General features: G+C 38.9%; 1 protein-coding gene across 3 annotated transcripts in view; it reads left to right on the forward strand.

Moving 5' to 3' along the window:
* The window catches only part of CPNE4 (copine 4), a 229343-nt gene that overhangs the window by 190835 nt on the left and 15391 nt on the right, over window positions 1-23117 (forward strand). For all 3 annotated transcript variants that reach the window (XM_039549679.1, XM_039549677.1, XM_039549678.1), the window contains one exon: window positions 15159-15213. In XM_039549679.1, the coding sequence (XP_039405613.1) occupies window positions 15159-15213 (55 nt within the window). The remainder of the gene's footprint in view (window positions 1-15158; window positions 15214-23117) is intronic.

The following is a 23117-nucleotide window of genomic DNA, read 5'->3' on the forward strand; positions in this document are numbered from 1 at the left end:
AATGTCTTCTCAAAGAATGAGAAAAATACTTCCCTGATATGAGTTCTGTAAGAATTTGATGGTCAGATTTAGTCAAGGAGTCTAAGAAAATTAATATTTTATTGTAAATGGGCTGATAATTCCCCAGTAATTATGCAGTAATTTAATAATTACTAGCAATAATTCAGAGGATTAATAAACTTCAAAAAATAGGGAAAGGAGTAAAAAGGGCTGGTTTATGCAGACAGAATTTTTGATTTTATCACTTAAGGTGTATTTTTTAAGAAAATTAAATAGTTAAGTATTTTAGTATTTCCACTTCTATGTGGAAATACTAATCTGAATCAGGATTCTTCTCTCAGTAAGTATATTTCAATCAGTACAAAAAATATTAGCCAGTTATTTTTTAAATGAAATCATCAGCATCATTTTGTTCTATTGTGCTGCAGAAAATTCCTATTGATGTTAATCAGCACAGCAGAGAGTCTATGAGCTATGAACTAGGGCTGAACAAAAGCCAGCTGTTTTCCCATGGAAATGTCACCTTTTGGGCATGTGTTTGACCTGTACATGTTCTCAAGTTGTGACATGATGAATATATTCCCATGGACAAGTTGATTCAACATGGTCAGTGCTTTCTGATCAAAATGTCAAGTGAGGACCTTTTCTTTATACTTGCACATTTTGAATCCAGGAAATCGGAAATGAGAATTTACAATTTTTCAAAAAAAAAGGAAAGAAATTAGGAGGAGCAAACCTTCACACAAAATGATCTACAGGTTCTGTATAGACCTTTATTGTGCTAAGTTTCAGACTTTGCATTTGTGAGCAAATATAACCTACAAAGCAAATCTTCTGTATATACACTTAAAAAAAATTACAAATTCAGTAGAAATCTGAAATGTGGCAGAGATCCATAACTGCTCCAGTGAGTCCAGTCATACTTCAGATAATGGAGCAGGACATCTGTTTCCAGATTAAGATAAACCGGGGGTGAAAAGAAATGGACTTGCTGAACCTAAGGGCTCTTTAGAGCCAGATTGTCATCATTTGCTAGGGGGCATGTGTTTACTGAGATTAGAATAGGAGATCACACAATGGCAGTGCTCTTACGTGAAGTTTTAGAGTTTGCACCCATCAATTATCTCCAATAGGCAGAACTGGCTGATTTTAATCCAAACCAAGGAAAATGAAGGGGTTTTAACTCAGTCTCAGGATTAATATATTTGAATCAAGCGAAAGAATAGATGAGTAAAATAAAATCTGTTGTTTGCAATACTTTTTGCATTCCAATAGCAGAGCTGTAGAATTCTAAGTATTTTTGTTACTTATATACCAACAGACTGCTTTTTTAAATTGCAAAAAAATCCCCATGTGGTTATTAATGAAAATACTTCTTTCATTAGAAACATTCACATTTATTTGTATTTTGGGGGGAATTGGATTGGCAAGTAATACATAGAGAGACTACATTCAAAATGCAAAATTTTCTTTTACAAACTCTAGCTAGTTTCGTCAGTCAAGCCAAATCTACTCATAATCTAGGTTTCTGTACATATCAGCTGAACATAATCATCTGTAAGTAATTAATGCTCCAAATTAAGTGTTGCCTCACATCCCTTGGTACAGTGGAATAAACTCTGCTCGTCCGAAAGCACGTTTATCCGTATGGTTCAGAGATTCCTGAAACAGTTAAATGAGTAGCGCTGTTTTGCATGGTTAAGCGTGAAATTTAAGATTCGTTCTTTTATCAGTAATATTCAGAGAATGAGAGGGAGACATTGATCATTATCCTGATTGTAGAATTGCTGCAGTCCTGTAGGACTAGGCCAATCTGATAATGGTAATGGAAATGGAAGAGCTATTCACCTGCATAAAATACTTAATACTTTATCTATATGGCAGAATTGTTTCAGGCTATAACAATGTTTTTCATAAAAGAGAAGATAGAGTGTGTAGGTGATAACCAGTGGCTAAGCAACAACAGCAGTGGATCATAAAGGAAGGAGAAACATTTATTAGTTTTAAGGAATTAGGTTCTAAAATGTAGTTAGAAATACTGGAAAGGGGAAAACACATTGAAAACTTAAAAATAAGCAGACAGCTTCATGGAGAAGAATTTATTTTAAGGTAAGTGGCTCATGAATGTTTAAAAATGACCTCATGAAGTAATAAGTGAGAAATACGTATTTCTGTTGAAACATTTTCAGAAACTGTCTTTTATATTAAAAGTTACGTCACTGGTATAATTTTATCTTGAAATTCTGCAAGTCTACTCCACCTTTTTCTAGCATAGAGAAACAGGCAAAAATTATGAAAAATCATTGGGCACTGAAGTACTTAATATTAAAAGATCTGCTTCTGTATCATTTAATGTTTATTTTTTACCTCAGTATTTTCTGTATTGAGTTCTCTGTATCAGAAATCAAAACAAATAATTTCTGATGACCAGTAATACCAGCCTAGCCAGGATCCTGAAAAATCAATTGATCACTACTATTATGTGTATATTCCCTCTACATGTTTTGCACAATGAGTTAGCAAGTTTACTCAAGGCAGATGGGGTTAAACCTAATTCTCTGTGTTGGCTTAGGGCTTCTAACCTTCAACAACTCTAAACAATGGTTTTGGCCACCCATTTGTTTTGGAGCCTGGTGGAAACCCCTTCAAGAGAATGCTGTTTTCAAAGGGTAGGTGGCAGGTGTCTTTGCTGGTTGAATACCCAGATATGAGGAAAGGCAAACTCATTCATCAATTGAAATAAAAGGTCTCTGACTAAAATCTTTTAAAAGCCATGAAGCTCTCTTAAGTTATAGAGTAATTTTGAATGTGTCCTGTTCTGAGTGGCACCTCTTCCCCAAATGCTTTTCAATTTGTATCATAAAACTGCCCCCTGCTTGGCATGGAACAGCACCATTTTGGAAGCCAGAGAAGCCTGTGGCCAAACTGGAGAATCAGGGAACATTTGCTTTCCTCTTTTGTCCCAGCATAAGGTCTGGCCATGTCCTGACTGCAAGTCAGGACCTGAACTCCTCTTTGTATATAAAACTAGAGTTCTACTCGCATGTGTATTAATATTTAGGTATGCATGTAACATAGAGGTATTATATATATAATGTACTATATTTATTTTTAATACTGAACCATTCAGTAAAAAAAAAATGATTTCTCTTTTGTGCTCTTTTGTATCTTCCCTCTCTGCAGAGCAAAGCCATAAGTCACAATAACAACAGTACTCACAGTTTATTAAAAAGGGCTGGTGCTTTGATCTTAATGATTTGTTTTACTGGTGCTGGAATACAAGCAAGTAGCCATGAGTGTAGCTCATCTTTCATTCTGCAGTGATTGCTGTTTCTAGCAAAGGAAGAATGGGCTGGAATGAGACTGTAAATAGCTTATTTTTAAGGATAAATGTTTTACTTGTACACAATACTAAAGTCTGAAAAACCTCCTAAATGATCTTACATTATTGCAGGTTGTCACAATGTTGTTATCACAATGATGTTATTGTGAGTGAAGCCCATGGCAGGACTTGAAAATCTGCTCCTCACTTTGAAATCTGATTTCTGCAGTTAGTAGCTTTCCTTTTGCTTCTGCTTATTAAGAATCTCATTATATTACATTAAATATTTATCTTTGCATTAAAATTTCTGTTCTTAATCAGCAAGACAATAGACCTTATTATCTAATCCTATTGAATTCAGTCTAACTCAAGCAAATCCTGAGGTATTATGCAAAGTATAGATGGCACTAGAATGGAATTAAGAGTTTTACTGAATTTGAACTTTATTGTTCATTGTTTGCCCACACCCAAATGTCCAGTGCCTCCCATTTACCTGGATGATTTTTATTATTTTTTTTCTACACGTAGTTTTATGTTTGTGCATACAGAGTTCTTCACTGGATTAATAAAAAGTATTCACAAACATGTAGGAGAATCAGCTTTTGTATGGTCAAATCAATATTCATTCCTTGAGAAAGATAAAGGTTAGATGTACTTTATCAAATGCTTTTAAGCATTTACTGCACTGGATATTTGTGGAACTTCCCATTCTTGATGGGTCATCCCCATTCTTATCTATGCACTCACTCAATGCATGACTCCATATATTTGACCACATAGTCTTGTAAAATCCCATCAAATTGATCTCCATTTTATTCAAAATCTATTTCAAAGTAGTCTTATTTCTTAATTATTTTAAATCTCTCTGTTTATTCACTCTTAAAAATACTGCAGATTTTTCTTCAGTTTCAAGAGCTCTTGAAACACATGGAAGATAAACTCTGTTTCCTGACACTAATGTTTTCTTTTCATTTAGGCAAATAGTCTCCTTAACTCTAAATCCTCAAGTAGGTCCTTGAAAGTGAGATCGTATGTTAACAAATAAACTGCTTGTGTAAAACCTACTTGACTAGCAACCTCCCCAAAGGCCACTAATGAGCAAAGAGTACATTATTCCTGCAAAGGGCCGAAATTATTTACGTGTAGATGTCCCAGTTTGAGACAAATTCGGAGGAAAACGTCTCAAATGAATGTATCCTCTAATAGAAGGTAGATTTCAGCAGCCCCTCTCCCCACCAGGTTCAGAAAGCAATTCCTCGGAGGAAAGTGAAAAAAGCTATTTATTTAACAATCAGGGTGCATGCAGGCACCAAAAAAAAGAATGAATAATGTTAAATAATGAAACCTCTCGCTGTGGAGAAGACCTAGGAAGATTCAGAGTTCTTTGTAGGTGTGGCTCTGCCCTCTCTGGGTGTGGGGTTCGGTGTGGGCCCCTCCGGGCTGCAGTGTGGGGCCTCCCGGTGATGTTCTGGTGTTGCTGAAAGGTCCAGAAGAGAAGAAGAAGAAAAACCAAAGTCCCAGGAAAGGTTCTTGCCTCAGCTAGCAGGCTAGCCAAAAAGCAAAGAATTTTAACTCTCCATCTCTCCTGAGAAAAGGAGCCGAGTGCTGGGAGCGAGAGCGAGCGAGTTATTTGTGTTTTTGAACACGGCCGCAGAAGGAATTCCACTGGCTCCTCCCCACCCTTAAAGGTGCAGACTCGTGTCTGGCATAGAGCAGGCAATAGGGGGTACAGCATCATAAAGTCACCTTAAGACAGTAGGCCTCTAAAAAGTACTTGAGTGAAAATTTAGAAACCAGGCCACTTTCCACAAAAGACATGAAACTCCCGGTCTGAGTTGCATCATTATCTTCTGCAAACAATGAATTGCAGCAGTTGCTGAGTAAATGCAAAAATTGCTCTTAATGGTTTCTTTTTCACATTTTAGGCCTGAGCAAGTATGTTCACTATGATTGAAAACTGTGTATAAGCCCATCCTTCCCTGTAAATTCCACTTGAAAATTTAGAAGGGAAAAAAAATGAAAGGAGAAAATAAAGGGACCAGGGTTCCCAGCCCAGCTTGTCCCTTTTGGTGTAGAACTAAGAAGTAAAAAAAAATATAGGCCTGGTGAAAGTTCCAACTGTCCCAGAAATACTTTTCCTCAGACACCAGCAGAGGGCAGTTAGAGAGGAGAAAGAGGACAAGAGATATGTAACACAGTACATGTTGTGAAAGTCATATACAAATCAGTGCAGTTAGTCCCAAATACAAATATCATCAGTCCATGCTTAAATACTGTGGTTTCAATTAAGGATTTAAGTGGAGAGAGATCCCAGAGTTTACACCTTGCTTTAGTAATCAAAGCCTTATCCCCAAGACCTAACAGGTCACTTCATTCTGAAGCTCTGTTTGGGTTTGTGGATGAAGAGTCAAAAAGTTACCTTGGCTGGAAGGATCTGTCTTAAATACCTTGAGGTAATTTTGCCAGACACAAAGAGAAAAACAGAACCTTGCTTTGATTGTGATAGTAGTATAATAGTAGTTCATTAAAACTGGGGCAAAAAAAATGATGCCTAGAATAACTGGCACTATATGTGACATTAAATATTTCATGAACTCCCTACATAGAACTGTAGATGTTAAAATTTTATCTACTCATGCAGATCAGTAAATAAAAATATGCTTAATTATTAAGCATCTCTCTTTATCACTTTAATTACAGAAACAACCTTTCTGGAGGCTGTTTAGCAAAAAAGCTGATTACCATATCTAAACAAATTTAAAACTCTTGAGGGAAAAGACATGGATCTTTTTATTTAGTGCTTTAATAGGACCAAATTTGCCTAGACATACAACAAAAGAAAAATGGAGGAACAGTAACCTGTACAGAAAAACTTGTAGCTTATGTTTGTCAGTAAGCTCGGGTGTGGGTAAGCATATTCTGAAGTGTTTGGATAACCCAGGTCTAGAACTGCACTGGCAAAAAGGAATCACTAATAGTTTCCATCATCAAACTGGAGTGAAAATCCTTGGCTTTAATAGCTGAGGACCTAGACTGGCACGATTACACAATAAATAAAAATGTATATTCAGTATTTGCCCTTGTAGAATTTGTAGTCTGCTGCCATGTAGGGGTTTCCACAATCACCACTTTTTATCCCAAGACTCAGTACAGGAGAATTAGTCTCATACACCAACTGTGTTGGGAAGAGGACTTCATAATGGCTTCTTCTGCAAATGTACATGCATACAGACATGCACCTGTGTGTGTACATGTATTTATAGACACACACACATTTATATACATTTATGCGGGCCATTTATCTGGGCAGATCCTGTCAATTCTTACAGCTCTGCCTTTTCTGTTGCTGAGTTTTCATCTTTGTGTCTTCTTTGTCTCTTTTCTTCCAGGAACTCAGTTCCTATGCCAGTGCACCAGTCACGAACAGTCCCTTCCAAGTTTCTTTTGTTAAGAAACTGCTTAGCTGCAGTTTCCTCCAAATGCTTTTCAGACATCTGTTACATTCTGTCAGCTGGTAGATACCTCAAAATCTGAACCTTCTACATGGCTTTTCTATGTGGTCTTTATTATTTCTCAACTCAGTTTGAAATCTCCTCTGAAGAGCATTGGTCAGTGCAGTACCTGGCACTGTCCTACAATGGTGCAGACTGGTACTGTAGGGATTTCTCTGTCAAAATTCCTTTCTGAAGAAAATGACGTGCAGTATAAAACCCTGCAAAAATTGCATTCCACCAACTGCTACTGTAGAGACTACACATCTGTGTGAAGTATAAGTAAACAAGCATAAGTAAAGGAGCAATTTCTCTTGTTGTTTTCACTGATGCCATTTGATGCTGTTCTAGTACATCTTTAGTCAATGCAAGCATCTCCACAATTTCAGAAGTGTGACTTTCCTCCTTGCATTTTTAAGTATGTAACTAGTTTAGTCATCTACTCCATTATATGAGCACATAGCTGAGAAGCAAATTATTCACATTTGGAAACTCATCTGTGGGGTAAATGAATACCATGCCTGAGTTTATCAGGTTTGTGGGTCCAATTGCTCTTCATTAAAGCTAGGCAATTCTTGTGAACTAGGTTGCATTTACTATCTTAGAATTGCCTCCAAATTATGGTGAAATTATCTTTGGTCAGAGATTCCAAATGATCAGATGAACAGAAGATAGTAGCCCATTTCCTCCTGCATATTCAGTGCTGCCTAGCTGAATGTTTAGTCATCAGCATACTTCAATTATGGTATTGCTCTAATTTATTTTGTTAGTGTTCTTCATTTTGACTTAAAGTCATTCTGCTTTTGGGAAAAGTACACCAACAGCCCATTTGATCACATTAAGTCACTGTATAATCTCTATAAAGGTTTTATCCTGCTCATCCTAGAAAGTTCATTTTTTTCTCGAGAGCATTTGATGAGAAATTCTTCTCCCACCAACTCTCTGTATATATATTGCAATGCAGTCCTCTATTTCCCTCTTCCCAGCATACCCCTTACGGATAGATATTTTCTGATATAAAACTCTTGCAGAGGAAGATCTCTGACCAGCCCTTTTCAATGTAATTTGTAAAAAAGGACAGAATTATGTGCCTATGTGGTGGCAAAGCTTTTGTTCTTGTGCTTGCTTAGTGCAGTACACACTGTAAGCCACACTCGTGGTTCAGGAGGGCAGGGCCCCATCACTGGTCAGTCTGGGGTTCTTCACAACCTGTACCTTACATGATGGAGTTCAGCCTCCTGCCTGCAGTGTTGCCTTCAAGACATGTCGAGTTTTAAATACCTGAGATTTCAGTTTGTGTGAGAATTACCTTTCCAGTGATGGTACAGTTTTCTATACATAATCCCACAGATAAGACAAATCACTATATACAGAGTTAGGGTTTTGGAGGGATATATGTGAAACCTCTTAAAATACAAGACAGACTGAAAACTGCCTGGTTTAAGAAGTTAAAGACAACTCACTGTAGTGTCTTGCAGCATACCCTTTCCTAGTTTATTCCCAGTTGTAGAATCTCATTTCTTTTTCAAGATGCATTTTCCTGAATTGGGTCATTCATGTAGGCATAAATCAGGTCACTGCAATTTATTTGTTATCTTGCAGGGAAGCTTGACATTTTGTCTCACCTTCCTGAGTATGTTATTTTATTAGGCTATCCTTCTAGCAAGTGATTGATCTCACTGCCATTTCCTTTTGCTTAACCTACTCCTCCCTCAAGCTCTAATGACTTTTTTTTTCTGTGTGTATTTACTTTTCCCCAGCCTAGGAATTTCTGCATTTACTTGCTATTTTTACCCTGTAGAGCTTCTTGTGCCATTCTTTTAATGTTAACAAGGGGGAGTTTAAATCCATTGTTCCTGGATTTGGCTTTGTAGTTATTTCATGAGTTGATGCCTTTTGATGGTTAGCTTCAGGGAATTTGTATTCCCCTGCTTCATTATCTGTTTCCCCCGCAGGTGAGACAGGCGTTGCTTCATATTTTTGAATTGCAATTACATGACAGTACCTATTTCTCAGTATTCAGCAGATTCCAGCTCCCCTAAGGTGCCTGGGAGCTGTAATTAAAGATAGTGAGTGAATTTTAGTGTCAGGATTTTGCACCAGATTACGTAGCGTCTCTGTGATAGCCCAAACGATGTACTGATGCAGTGATTTACCACTGGCTTGCATGCTCCCAGCTCTCTTTTGTGATCAAGATGTATGATAATCAGCTTATCCTTGCTACTCCATTAGAAATCACTGTGCATTATGGACTGAATGCCAAGCTGTGTTAGGCACAGAGCAGGTTTGGTTAAACATGCAGTAACCTGGCCGAAACCAGAGATGTGGTTGTATCGAACCAGACGTAACCACACAGTGAATATGTGGTGACAGAGTAGCAATCCCTTAGAGGAGAATACAGATTAGTGGGTGAAAACACTGCTACTGCTGAACTCTTGTGGTCTTTCTGACTCTGGGGCAGGCTGAGAGCTGGACCACAGCCTGGGTCTGCATCCTGGGTCTGCATCCTGGAGGAGCAAGGTGGCTGTGCAAGACTGCAAGTGGTGAAGTGGATGGACTCTGGTCCCTTCCACTGAAATGGTTTTATTTAGCCCTATTTGATCATAGAATCGTAGAATGGCTTAGGTTGCAAGGGACCTTAAAGATCATCTAGTTCTAACCCCCATGCCAGATCATCTCCTTTATTTACCCAGCTCTGCTTGCAAAGCGGGAGCTGAAAATGTTTAAATATTTCAAATGATTTCTGTATTTTCTTTGGAACTGTTGTTAATCCGTGTAAGCTGTTATGATTCAGAATTTACTGGCATCAAGCCCTTTTCAGATAAGTACTAAATAATATACTCAGAAACATGATTCATTCATATGCTTTAGAAAAAAACCACTTAATTCAGCTCGTGTTCTTCCAGTTCACTCCCTGAACATGAAAGATTACTATTTTAATTGAGTTTAGAGATAGCTCTACTTTGTTTGTGGCATTTGCTGTTTTCTATATTTTTCTTTCCTTTTTCCTCTCTGTTCTCACCCTTCCTCTTTCCATGCCCTTTTCCTCTCCTTCTTTCTCTCCTCACATTCACACTTTCTTCAATTACATGTGTAACACACACTTCTCTTTTTAATTTTGTCAATTTGAAATTCCTTTCTAATGGAGGAAAATTATCTGATTTCATCATGAGAAAAGTGAAGCGGAGCAAATCCAAAGTTTATTCTTTTAAGACTGGAAATGAAAGTGAAAGGCATAGTAATTGATTTTGCTGCATCCAGTACTTTCAAAATACCTCTCTGGTAATTCTGATCTGACCCAAGACCAAAATTACAATGACAGCTTAATATCCAGGGATTCTAGTCAGGTATTCTCTTCGCAAGCTGTGAATTTAAGATTCTCAGGTATTTACAACTAAAAATGGGCTCTTAGTGTTTCTCTCTTCTCACTCCATGTTTTTTCCTTTTCCCCCCATTCACCTCATCATTAGTATTGTTTGTGCTACTGTGTTGTTCTAGCATAAAGTGAGCAGGTTTTCATGCTGATGAGAGTATGAAAGGTCAGTTAAGTAGCATCCATGCAAATGCTGTATTGACTTCAGGAGGATAAACTTTAGCACAACTATAGCTACATACCAAAAGGCTTTCATGGGAACCAGTAAAATTAGTCCCAAAGAAGCTGTGTAAGTGTGGCTAGCTAGGAATTAATCTTTCAGAATTAATTAATTCAGAATTAATATAGAATGGCTTAGGCCTTTTTTCTCCATACAATTAAGAACTCAGATTCCAAATTTTGATTTTTAAAGGAAGTGATTTTCAGAGAGCATAATCCTGGCAACCTTTTTGAATACAGGTGTTGCTGCACTGGTGAATGTCTCAAGCATTGTCTGTCCCTGAGGCTTCTGAGGAGGTTGCAAAATGTCTCTAATGTCTGACTAATTAATTTTACCTAGTGGAAGAGTTTTCTCCTTCTCATTACTAGGAATAGCAAATCCTTTTCAGAATAAATGTAATATCCTGGTTTCAATGATACTACATGTCAGAGGGCACCAGTGGTTAATGAGACAAGATTTTGAAATGTTCTTAATTTTGTCTCTTTATTATAAGCATATTTCTTTCCTTCCAGTAGCACTAGGCTTCCTAGTGAAATAGAAAACAGGATCATTATCTGTATCACTTTTACCAATTTACAAAATCTTAGTTATTACCTCTATTCATCTCTTTTTCTGTATGTGCAGTACAGCTCACTGAAATCTTTCTTCTCTCTCCCCCTGTTAGTGTTTTGATTTATCATTGCTCTTGTGCTGTTCCAACTAGATAGCTTGAAGGATGAGTGTCTAAAACTGAGCAATGTCCCAAAAGGACAATATGGGTTATTTTCAGATATTATTTTCTGCTATGTGGTATGTTATAGTTGAGGTTACTGAGGGACTTTTTTCTAACTGGTTGTATTTCTGGTCAGAAGACTGCAGTCTTGGAGCCCTGACAATTAATTTCTGTGCGCATTAATTTACATTTATCAATATGAACACTGAACCTGAACACTCTCCCTGATTTTTTTTTAGGGTATAACATAGATCTGCTCAGTCTTGGGTATCTTTCAGTATATGCCTGTTTGACTGAAAAACTACCAGAAGCCATATACATCTATGCTTGCATGACTACTCATGTCCTTAAATAACCAGGTATAAAAACCAGAGTCTGATGCTTCTGCTTTTTTGATCTTCATGTCAAGTACTTCAGCTTTTTGAAAGTTACACTGTGTTTAAATTTTCAAAGAACTATGTAAAACAAAGAAAATATAAAAGGTGAAGTAGACATGACAGAGTAATTTTGTAAAGATTCTGCCATGTCTTTCTTGATACTGTAAGTTTCAGGTTCTATAGAAGCAGCTTGTTTTTCCAGTTCCATGTTTCTCTCCTGTCCTTTCTCTTTAGCAGTCTGCCTCCAGCAGGACAGTGCAGGCAGTTTCCCTGCATGTGCCAAGGACTCTGGCTAGCTTTAAACAAAACAAGTCACAGATCCTGAGGTTGCCTGAGGACGAGGACATGACACTGCCCGTGTCCTTGTGTCTCAGCTTTCTTCCTCCCAGCACAAACTGGTGATGCCCAGACTGCATTTGGGAGCAGCGTCAGGCACAGCTGGACCCAGCACTGTCCCTGGGAAGTCTCTGGGGGTGCTGGTTGGCAGGAACTAGCACTGCACCAGGGAGGGTGCTCACTGATCATGCCTATGGCCGTGTCCCATTGCTTCAGCCAGGGTCAAAGGCCTTTTCCTGCTATAAATGACACCCAAATGTCTGAGCAAGCAATACAAAGGAAAAGAAAACTGGTTCTCACTTTTCTTCTTTTGAGTGAGTTTAAATTACAAAGGAAGAAAAGTCATTAGAGCAGATCCCTTTCCTACTGAAACGCCAGGCTAGGAAACAGGGCTGATGCATGCAATTCACCCCTGAGGCAGGAGCAAACCTTCTTTTCATTTTCTGACTCCAGTTTAAGTTCCTGGATGGCCTAGACCTTGACATATCTTCCAGAAGCCAGGAAGCTGCTCTGCTTTCTTCTGCATGCTGCCATGATAGCCCTGGGTCTTTTAGATCAGCTCACACACACCCCTATACCATAAGGGATTATCCTGGAAGAGAGAGTTCTTTTCTGCCCTTCTGGGTCACTTTTTCCCTGCTGTGTCTCAGAGTGCAGGACAAGCAGAATGAGGGCTGCAGGCTCAGCTGTTGGATTTGTTTCTCATGTAATGAAGTGAGAGGTGGATGGGAAGACTAGAGGGGGTTATATTGTAAAATACCACTAAGCCATTAAACTGCTCACGTACTAAATAGTGAGACCTTTATATTAGCTAAACACTTTGTTTTGTGTGATAGCAGGAAAAGTGTTCCATAAATTTAAATTTTATTTTTATTCTGAAAGCTGTCCACTGCAATTTTTGAGGTGTGGTCAGGGGATAACATGATGATGTTTTTTTAATGCAAGAGATGTCATGAGTGTCAAAAGGTTCCCTTCTTACCTTAGAAATCAAGCTCCAGTAGCACATGAGAGTTAATTTCTTGGTCCCAGCAGCTTGAATCAGATTACCAGAGATATGGACCTAAATTCTGGTGAGCTACCTAATGAGAGTGTGGAGCTATTCTAGGTGAGGCAACAGAAAGTACTAAGCACAGGAGAAGACCCCAGGATACCCCTGCTCTCTAGAATTCATGTCCTTCCCTCTAAAAAGCAGCCATGTGGAGCCCCATTCTGAGGGTGTACATGATCATGCTTTACTCTTTCACAGTGTAATGGTTGCACTTACTCAAAAATGAGATGTGGGAGGTTCAAATATAAAGGCAAGTGTCCTGACTGTGGAGGTAAGGTATTCTGGGTATAGAATAACAGTGGGGGCTGTGCCACTGTGTGACTGGGAATGTGGGAGTCTCGCCACCAGAAGGAGAATCCAGGCTGCTGGAGGTATGACTTATTGCTGTCTCTGAATTGCTGCAGAGCAGAAGATGGAGCTGTAGATATAAGAGTGCCTACGCTTGTTTACACTCCAGAAACATTGCAGTAGAAATGCAGGCACTGGATGGGTTTAGGCATCTCCCAGTTATATAACTGCTGCCAACATTGAACTTAGACCCTTATGTTCTACCTCAGTAAAATTCTAAGTAAAATTCTTTTTTAGCCTTTGTTTGTTCTTGCCCCAAATCAATTAGCTGCAGCTCAGCAGAGTTTGATTTTCTAATCCAGCTATGCTTAATCATTGATGTAAAACAAGATTTCTCCCCCCGCCCCCGGATTCTTTTCTAATGGTTTCTTATTTCTTGCCCTCAAAGTGTGTGCCTGAATTCTCTGCATGCATTTGTAAGGGCTTTCCCGCTTACAGAAGTGTTTAATCAAAGAGAATGATATCAGCAGGTGGTTAGCATTGAATGTCAGCAGCTACTTCATTTCTGACATCTCTTGGGAAAAAAATTGTTTCATTACCATGCAAATGATGTTAGTCTTCCTTTCCAAGATCCATTGTCACATGGTGTAACATATGGTACACAGAACTGTGCTCACAAGATCTATGCAGCAGAGGGAACACAGTTCTGCTTTCTTTTAAGGCCTTCAATTTTTCTTTAGGTTGTATCAGAAATATCATGAGGCCTTTAACAGCCTATGCCAGACAAAAGAACCAAGCAGCTTTAATGGGTGCTATTATCTTTTTGGAGTATGTCTGAGATCTGAATTACTCAGTTGATACGTAGAGTGGCCATCTCTTGAACTACACCAAAAAAATTGAAGCTGCTGGCCTCTCCTGGGAATTTTTAAAAGTTCCAATCATGGTAGTTGGAACTCAACTTTTCCAAGGGCCGTGAAACCCTGTAAGTAGACTAGGATAAAACAAGTCTGATTTATCAGAGGACTGGAGTACAGTTCAGTGACATCAGTGAGACTTCAGGATGTGTCTAGAATTAAGCATATGTTTGAGTGAATTGTTAACCTCAAGTGTGTGTGATCAAGTGCTTTGCTGACTCAGGGACAAGACATTCCTTGCAGCTTGTTGTTTTCCACTTTGCCATCTGGGAAGAGGCAGCTTGACAGCATGTGGGCTGTGTGAGACATTGCATTTCTGAAAGGGTATTAACAGCTTTGAAGTTTCCAGGTTCTCTGAATCAGGTATTTTTTCTCTTGCAGATTTTACTTGGGTAGAATAACCTCACTGTAGTGTCTGAAAGCAAACTTTCAAGGCATTTTGGCGGGTTATCAGTCAATCGATGTCTAAGTAAATTAATCTCATGTTTTAGTGGAACTACTAAAGACGCAGGTAGAAAGCTTTACAGAACCTGCAGTTTTGGGAGCATGAAAGTGCCCCTTCCAGATATTTTAGGAAGTCCCTTTTGAGCAACTGGACAACTGTAAGAACCCAAATTTGCAAACACTTTTAATCTGAGTCATCTTTGCTAGACCCATTTTCTGAGCTGGGGGAGCACATCCCTACTTATATGAAATAAATGTTGTTACAGGCTGTTCAGTCAACAAACTCTCTTGCTTCAGCCAGGTAACACAAAAGAGTGGGTAATACAGACTTGTTATTGCATTTGTGGGAGAAGCACAAGACATACAATACTGATCCCTCAGTATTCTCCAAGTGATTTTAATTTCCCAAAAATACTAGGAGCTCACCTGAAAAATCTTCCACTCCCCCCCTTCTGTTCAGCACACAACCCCACTTCTCCAATCCAGTACCCTTCCAGTCTGCCCTCACTTGACTTAAAAGCCATTTCTGTGCCGCTTTGTATTTCTCACGAATGCATACAGAGGACTAAATGTTTATTGTAACAATTTGCATTTCTCTGTGGGTACTCTTATATTTTTTTCATTCTTTTCCAGTGACAAAATGTTCCCAGCCTTTGGATTTGGAGCAAGAATACCCCCAGAATACAAAGTAGGTGCCTAAGTGTAATTTTCTAATTTCCTTGAGTTATGAGGCACAAAATGAGGGAGAAATGGTGCAGGGCAGGGCAGGGGCAAATGGGAATAGCTCCTCTGCTTGTTTTCTTCCATCTGGCTTTCTCACCCAGTGATACCTCACTGAAAACAGAAATCAGGCAGGGCTAGACTTAAAATAATTGTTTGAGACCCAAAATATTTTGTGGCATTGGCAAAGCTTTGTTAGTGGATGCTAAGAGGAGAAATGATGTTTTGATCATCCCTTGTCAAACATCTTCCTGAAAATAAATACTTGAGAAGAATTTTGCTCTGTGGCAAATCTCAGTGTCATGGTGGACATGGTCAATACCAGGAAGAGAAATGCAAGAGCATGTAGCCATGCTGGAGAGAAGTGGTACTTATAAACAAAAAAAAAAAAGAGAGTGCTCTGCAGTGATGCTGCAATTGTGAGCATAAATATGCCATCTGGTAGGGTTGGAGTGTAGACAGTGATGAGAAAGAAGGAGTATCCAACAGAGAAAGGCCTAAGAAGAAATAAGTAGAAATTCAAATGCTTTGTTGCACAGAGGTAGTTCTGCACAGATAAGTAATCAAAATCTAGGTGGGCACTCTGCAACTCAGATACTGTCTGGAAAAGAGAAGTATTAGCCATCTGATCATGCAGATTTCATCCAGTATCCCCGTATGCCCTGCTCTGGGCTGTGTCTCTGGGCTGTGGCTGGGGTAGGGAGGTGAACACTGGCCAAGTGGGAATTTCTGAGAGGGATTGTGTGCATTCAGCATTGTAATGCATGAATCAGCACATGAAAAAAAATGCACCAGTGTGTTCCTCACAGCTTGTAGGTTTGGTACCTGCAGAAGAACAACAGTAGTGATGTACAGCAAATTTGATATGTGTCTTGCAAACAGATGTCTAAGGTAAGTTAACATATATTTTAACAACATTGCTTTCTAAGCTTGTCTGTGCCTGACAAGGTGTTTTGTCTTGCTTTGTTTCTGAAGTGTAACACTAGCGTTAATGCTTTCTAAAGTCAGAGACAGCTTCCAGAACTCTGATATACATTTTAATGTGGTATTATGAGCTCAGAACATCTGTGTCTGTTGTATGTTTGATCCAACTGCAGCAGCTGACAACCATCACTGCTATTTAAGGTGGTGTACCAGGGCCTGGTTGTTCCATCATCTGTGAGGTGACCGTCAGTGCATGGGGGAAAACTTGCAACTTTTTCAGTTGTAGAGAGCCATCCTTATCTAAGGACTTCTTGAAGGAAGGTGTTACTGTGCCAGCTGAAGTCTTTTCAGTGGTTTCCAGGTGACAGAAGTATAATAAAGTTCACAGCATAAAACTGCTCTTCCCAGCCAGAATAATCAGCTGGTGGCACTGATGCTTCAGATCACATGAGCCTTTTGGCAACATACCAGTTTGTTAGACCCCAGTATCATCCTTCTCAACTGATTGTGAGAGCACATTTCAGGTGTTAGCTGGAAAACAGATGTCTTGCCAGAAAGTAACTTTGGTGGTCTGTGTAATCAGATATTCATTCCTAAAATCACCAACACCAATTGATTTTCTGCTTTGGCTAAATTAGTGTTTGGATAATTTCCTGACAAATACCCTTAAGAAACTCAGAGACTTGCAATGAACTTAGTAGTGCACGCATGAATGAAGAGTCTTATCCCATAGCATGAGCTCTCCTGAACAGTCTGCCTGGTGCTAACTTCTCAAAGCAAGAAAAGGATGATTGAGGGCCTTCAGATTTTGAAAAGTAAGGGTAAACTTAGAAGATGGGGCTGCTTGCTTGTGGATTACATATATGTGACTAAATAAAAAAGTCCCAAAGTAAATGGAGATGCAGGTGAAGACCAGAACAACATCTTTAATCTCTGCTATGGAAACTTCTGACAGAAAGTGACAAAGACAAAATGACATGACTTCAGCTTGCAAACATAATAAAACCTTGAAGAAGACAAGAACCATGTTGCAGGGGACTAACTCTTCTGGGCAACAGATGGGGACAAATAATCAGCTCGGTGTCTGTCATGGGCACATTCAGCTGGAACCGCATGAGGAGTTAACAGTCATCTGTGCTACTGTTCAGTCCCGCCCTGTGATACTCTACACAGTCCATAAAAGTATCTGTCTTCTTAAAATATCAACACTTTTGAGTCCCTGCTTGGCTTTGAATGCACTTCAGAATTGAAAGATACATCCTTCAAGAGTGAGGAGTCAGCCTCATCATGGTGCATTATTAAGTCAAGACCAATAAACCTGAAAATCCTTCAGTAATTTAGTCTACACTGCTATAAAGTTAATTCAAAGCCAGCAATGGTGTTTGATATGGAACATAGCAAAGATGCATAGGAAACAGAGAAGAAACTGATAAAATTAGAAGTAACAGAGACTGTAGGAAAAAAGCACTCCCAAGTTTCTTCCTTAACTTCTTATTTCCTGCTGCAAAAATATGGTAACACTATAGACACTGCAGCAGTGGTGCAGATCTTGTGCTATTCAAATGATCTTTTCATGTTTTCAGTCACAGGTATTACAAGTCATACATACCATATATTTGTTTTACTAAAGGAGAGCAGTGCCACTGTAATAATTTACATCTTCAAATTTAGGTTGAATCATTATGAGAACATCTAAGCTCTGACCCCATCATGTGGATAAATCAGCTTCTCGTTAATTTAGAGTGTCTGTTTTCAAGCTTCCAGTCCTAATGAAGGGATCTAACCTGCTCATAGTATGTTGGTCTCTGCACTCCAGCATCTGGTCTTCTATTTGTTTCAGTAGACAGCAAATTGCTAGGGCTATGGAAGAAATTATTCCCACTGCCAAGGCTTCCTGAGTAACCATGGAGCCTCCATACAACGTAAACAACATAGCTTCTTTCCTGAACTATGTCAGTATCCATCTCTGCAGGCTCTTCATAAATCTCTTGATGTTGTACCCCTTTAAATCTTGTTTTTATTTATGCTTTCTACAGAATTTCCATTTCAAGAGCACACTGCTATGTTGTGTTGACTTTATTTTCCCTCATTTCCACTCCAAATGACACACTTCAACTGTTAGCAGAAAACCAGCAGTTTCTTAGTGGCATAAGGAATCTGTGGGAGTGAAGGAAGCAAGACTTGCCATATATATCATTCCTCATCAGTCTAGAGATCTTTCATCTAATATTTGACAATATGATCTTCTTCCACCGAGACCTGACAAACACGTCACCCTGCTCCTTGTTCTCAGAAAACCTCTGAGAGAAATATTCCCTTTGTGAGTTTCTATCATACAAAACTTGCAGAATGTGCCAGTTATTCCACAGCAGTGTCTACAACCCATGCCTTTATTTATTTTTTTTTCAATTAGAGGAAGCATCTGAGAAGTCTGATGTAAAGTGAAGAGGTGGCAGATAATATGGGCTTAGACACAGCTGTGAAAGGTCACAGTGAAGAGGAAGAAAGAAAGCAAACCACACACACTGACTTCTTAGCAGGCAGGACTCAAAGGAGCTGAAAAACCACACAGGAGCACAGGACTTACTGTTAAAATTAAAAGCAAGTTCAAATTGGGTTAACCCTATGACAGGTGTATTGCCATTAGTGAAGGCCTCTTTCCTAAAGAAGAATTGCAAGCTGACACATGAATAGGTATTAAGCAATTTACAGTTTGTTTTAAGACAGCCCTGGTTATTTCTGTATTTTTAGTGAAAGCTTCATTCCCTGATTTTGCCATGAATGTGTGCTGGAGACAAACTCACTGCAGTTACAGACACAGTGCAGCATCTTTACAACCCTGACCTGCACTGATTTGTTGGACAGGTAAGAGACTTGAAAAAGCTGTGGTCTTTACGATTCCTGCACTTTTCAGGAGACTGAAGGCCAAAATAAATGCAAACCTGACAAAAAAAAGAACCAGTAGAAGGATGTGTAACAGACCAAGGGACAAAACAGAATTTGTCTCCTTAACCATGCAACTCGGATTTAGACAAGAAAACTGGACAGCATGCACAAAAATGAAGTATAAAGGAAAATAAATGGCCCAGCTTTGCCAAGCAGAAATGTGTACAATGTATCTTAGCGAGAAACACAAGCTGTCCAGCTCCCAAACTATTTGATTAATGAGCATTCTGAAAATAATAGCTTTTGAGCAAGAGTACTTGAAATTCATTAGTGTCTTAAGCTTTTGCAAAATATGCAGGCATTTCATATTTAGTTTTCTGACTGGAAGTGGCTTAATAGCATTCAGTTTATTCACAGATAAGTGTCCAACATAGTGAATTTTGGCATTTACACTTGTATGCATCTATTGTTCATGGATTTTTGACAATCTCTATTTAAATTATTAAGAAAGCATTCCTAGATGTCTGAATTTGTCAGATTGTTTGCCAAGTAGTCCTAGTACCATCACCATAGAGGAAGGCTGGAGCTATCTGGGACATGGAGGTTAATTTAAATGAATTCAACATTCTAGAGAGGGGGAAAAAAGGATTACTAATTTTCAGAATTCATGCATCCATATTCAGCATTTGAAAATAAATAAAAACCATAGCTTCTTATTTTAAAAATGGAAATTCAGTTAAAGGGGTTTAAAAAATGTGTAGGCCAAAATAGAATAACAAGTTTCAATGAAACTTAAATAGAACGACTTTGCACAGTTCAAAAGCTTTCCAGCAAGTTGCTTTATCAATGTTGGGGGATTTATTATTTTTCAGATTCCAAGGTAGGGTTTTTGTTTGTGACTTGAACTTTCTGAGTTCATGAAATAATTTTTTGAGAAATCTCAAAAATTCTCATCAACTAGGAAATTCTCCTTTCAGCCTAAATTAGAAAAACCTTTCTAGCAAGGGCCATGCTATGAGGATGAATTTCACTGCATCCCAATATAGGGGAAATAAGTTACCTTCCATGTTAAATCAGTGTGATTTTTCTACTGAAGTGGTCATAAGCACGTGGAAGTATGGTTATGATTCTTCCAAGAGACTCATGGGTGCCATCACATTGATGGAAAACTGCAGGTGTTTGTCACTGTGTATGTACAGACAATGGAGGCATTGTATGGTGGTAAGAAACAACATTTCTATAGCCTCTCTTAGCAAAAATATTCTGTACTGTTTATTTAATTGTCATATCCTCAGAAATGCTGTCACTGTAATCGGTATCATAATGTATGTAAGAGCTACTTATTTTACTTGTTAAAAACCTTTCAGGAGTTACCTGAGAAATAGTATGTTCCTGGTGTAGGAAGTTCCTGGACAGCTGTGGTTTAATAATCCTGCATCCATGATGGTATCTGCTAGAGAATGTATCTGGAGCCCTGCAGAGGGAAAAGATAAATACAGAGCCAAATGCATGTGAATGTCTTGAGCTACAGGCTTTGAGTGCAGCTCTGTGCAGCAGCCCAAGTCACGCCAGGCTGATCCCATGTAATCACCTCAGCATGCCAGCCTTTCTCTCTCCTTCCCTTTTATGGATTGATTTTATGGATTGATGGTAAGAGAGGAGGGCTGAGCAGAGCGTCAGCTTCATATTTGAAACTTAGTCCAGGGTCCATGACACACTCAGGGTTTTGTGAGGACATTCCTTAGTGTGAGGCTGACTTCCACCACAGACCATGGTCTGCAGTTCTTGGCAAAGTTCTCTATGCCAGGTACTGATGTAAAGCAGTCATTCTGTATTTGTGTGACCTGACATATTCCAGGATTTCCTGATTGTTAGATTGATCCACAATACAAACCACCCTCGTAAATTATACAAACATGCCTGTCTCTGAACAGCCAAGTGTCTTGTTGTTCCCCCAAGGCTTTCTCAGGCTTCAGTATCTTAGGTGTTCACACTTCTGCCTCCTTTTTGCCATTAGTTTATAAGTTCTGGGAGTGTCATTCAAGGGCTGTGTCACTCAGTATCAGAAAGATGCCATTTACCAGCTTTTGGTTTTCTGTCATCTGCATGGTTTGCCCTTTGGCCACAAAGCCCTTGCATGTTTAATTAGAAACGGGGGGGAAAAAACAAAAAGAAGGAGGGAAACTCATCACCTTGCACTGTTTAGAAAGCAAAAACATTAAATGTTTGATCCAAACCACCTTTTGATATGGATGAGCTTTACATGGAGTCCTATCAGCTAGCAGCCCAAGTACAGTAAGACCTTCAGTATGTGGCGTGAGTCTCAAGTCTCTGCTGGTTTGGACACTTCCGTTCTGGCCACCATAGGGAAGACAGAAAAGGGGCAGGTTAAAGCACAGTTGGCTTTACTTAAGAGAGTAGGGGATGAGTTCTGAGCACTTGGAGAAGCTCTTCTTTAAAAATAACTGCTGTTTACCTACCTTGGATCATGATTTCCTGTTTGTGAGCCATCATTGAGCTGCTCAAAGAACTTCTCTCCTTCACATTATACTTAAGTCTTGTTTAAATTGTGATATATTGCTCAGAGAGCATAGAAAACAAGCCAATGCTTCTGCACATTCATTGTGTTTCCTGTGCTGCCTTCAGGGTGCATTTTAACACTTGCTCCTAAAGCAAATAGCCCTCACAATGTATGAGGGCCATTTGCTTTAGGAGGATAGCAGCCAATGCTCAGATAGCATTATTTTTTTGGATCAATGTGCACATTGACTAGACTTGGGCTTTCCTTATTGGCCTGAACTGTTGTCTGCATTTTTCTTAAGTAATAACGTGGGTGCCGTAGCCCTGAACCAGATAAATTGTTTGCATTATGTGATTCTGAAAGAGGTATGGCAACAAAAGCACCCAAACCATGCTTGCATGTGAGATTAAAACACTGTATTCATAGCTTTTGAAAAGATTAGTATTTTCCTTTAGGTATAATTTCAAATGCATTTGGAATAAAGAAATAAAATCATTCAAGAGGCACAGTGTTGGAAGAATCAGTCTGCAATACATAAACATGCATTGCCATCCTTGCTTTTATAACACAGTTAAGGCAAAATACAGAAACTCTAAAGGAAGAAGAAAGGCTACTGAACAACAACAAAAAATATCAATGACTGAAAACTCCCATAACAGTTCTTGACAGATGCAATTACCTTTGGCCTGCAGCTGATCATGAGACTGGCAGATACCAGCTGGGCAAAGTGCACTGAGAGACATCCAGAGCAGCCAGGCAGAAGAGCTCTGGAGCACCTCTGATGTGTATTTGGCAGCCCTGATCTTCTGTGCTGCTCAATGAGGAACATAGATAGGGACTTTCTGCATTATCTTCCATGGCCAAGTAGGGTAGATTGAATGGCCCACATAAAACCCTCTCTAAGACTGATGCTTGGTGTAGGCATACTGAATTCCTGGCTTGGCTGAGGTAACTGCAGACTTCTCAGTGAGGTTTTGCTTCATTCCTTTCCCATCATGGTAGAAATACTGCTTTATTTAACCTCTTAATAATGGTAGGCATCACTGTGGTAAGCAAGGCTACCATATGATGGGGAAATTCAATTTCTCTACAAAAATCTCTCTTTGGCAGTAATTAGCCAACTTAACTTACACCACTTCACTTTCACAGAAGCTTCTCTGTAGTCACATATTTTATCTACGGGTCCCTTAGCCATAGACCAATTTCCATACTGTGTTGTCAAGTCTAAACTAGCAAATGAAACGGCAACATCCAACAAATAAATCTCTTCCTGCAAATAATCCTGGTTCCATTGTACAGGAGGTTGCTTTCCTTATCACTGTGAAGATCCTACAGAGATCTATAAAGCTTTAAATGTGTGTAATTGCAGCTAGCTATATATATATATGTATAAATGTATAAATGCCTTCTTAAATCTGGGATGATATACCAAAATACAACTTTAAATTATGCAAATTACCTGCTAAGCTCTCAGTCATATCCACTTTTTGCAAGTCAAATATATATATATATTTTTTTTTTTTTTTTTTTTTTCACACATT

Source organism: Corvus cornix, chromosome 2 (genome assembly GCF_000738735.6).
Source record: "Corvus cornix cornix isolate S_Up_H32 chromosome 2, ASM73873v5, whole genome shotgun sequence".
Taxonomy (NCBI): Eukaryota; Metazoa; Chordata; class Aves; order Passeriformes; family Corvidae; genus Corvus; species Corvus cornix.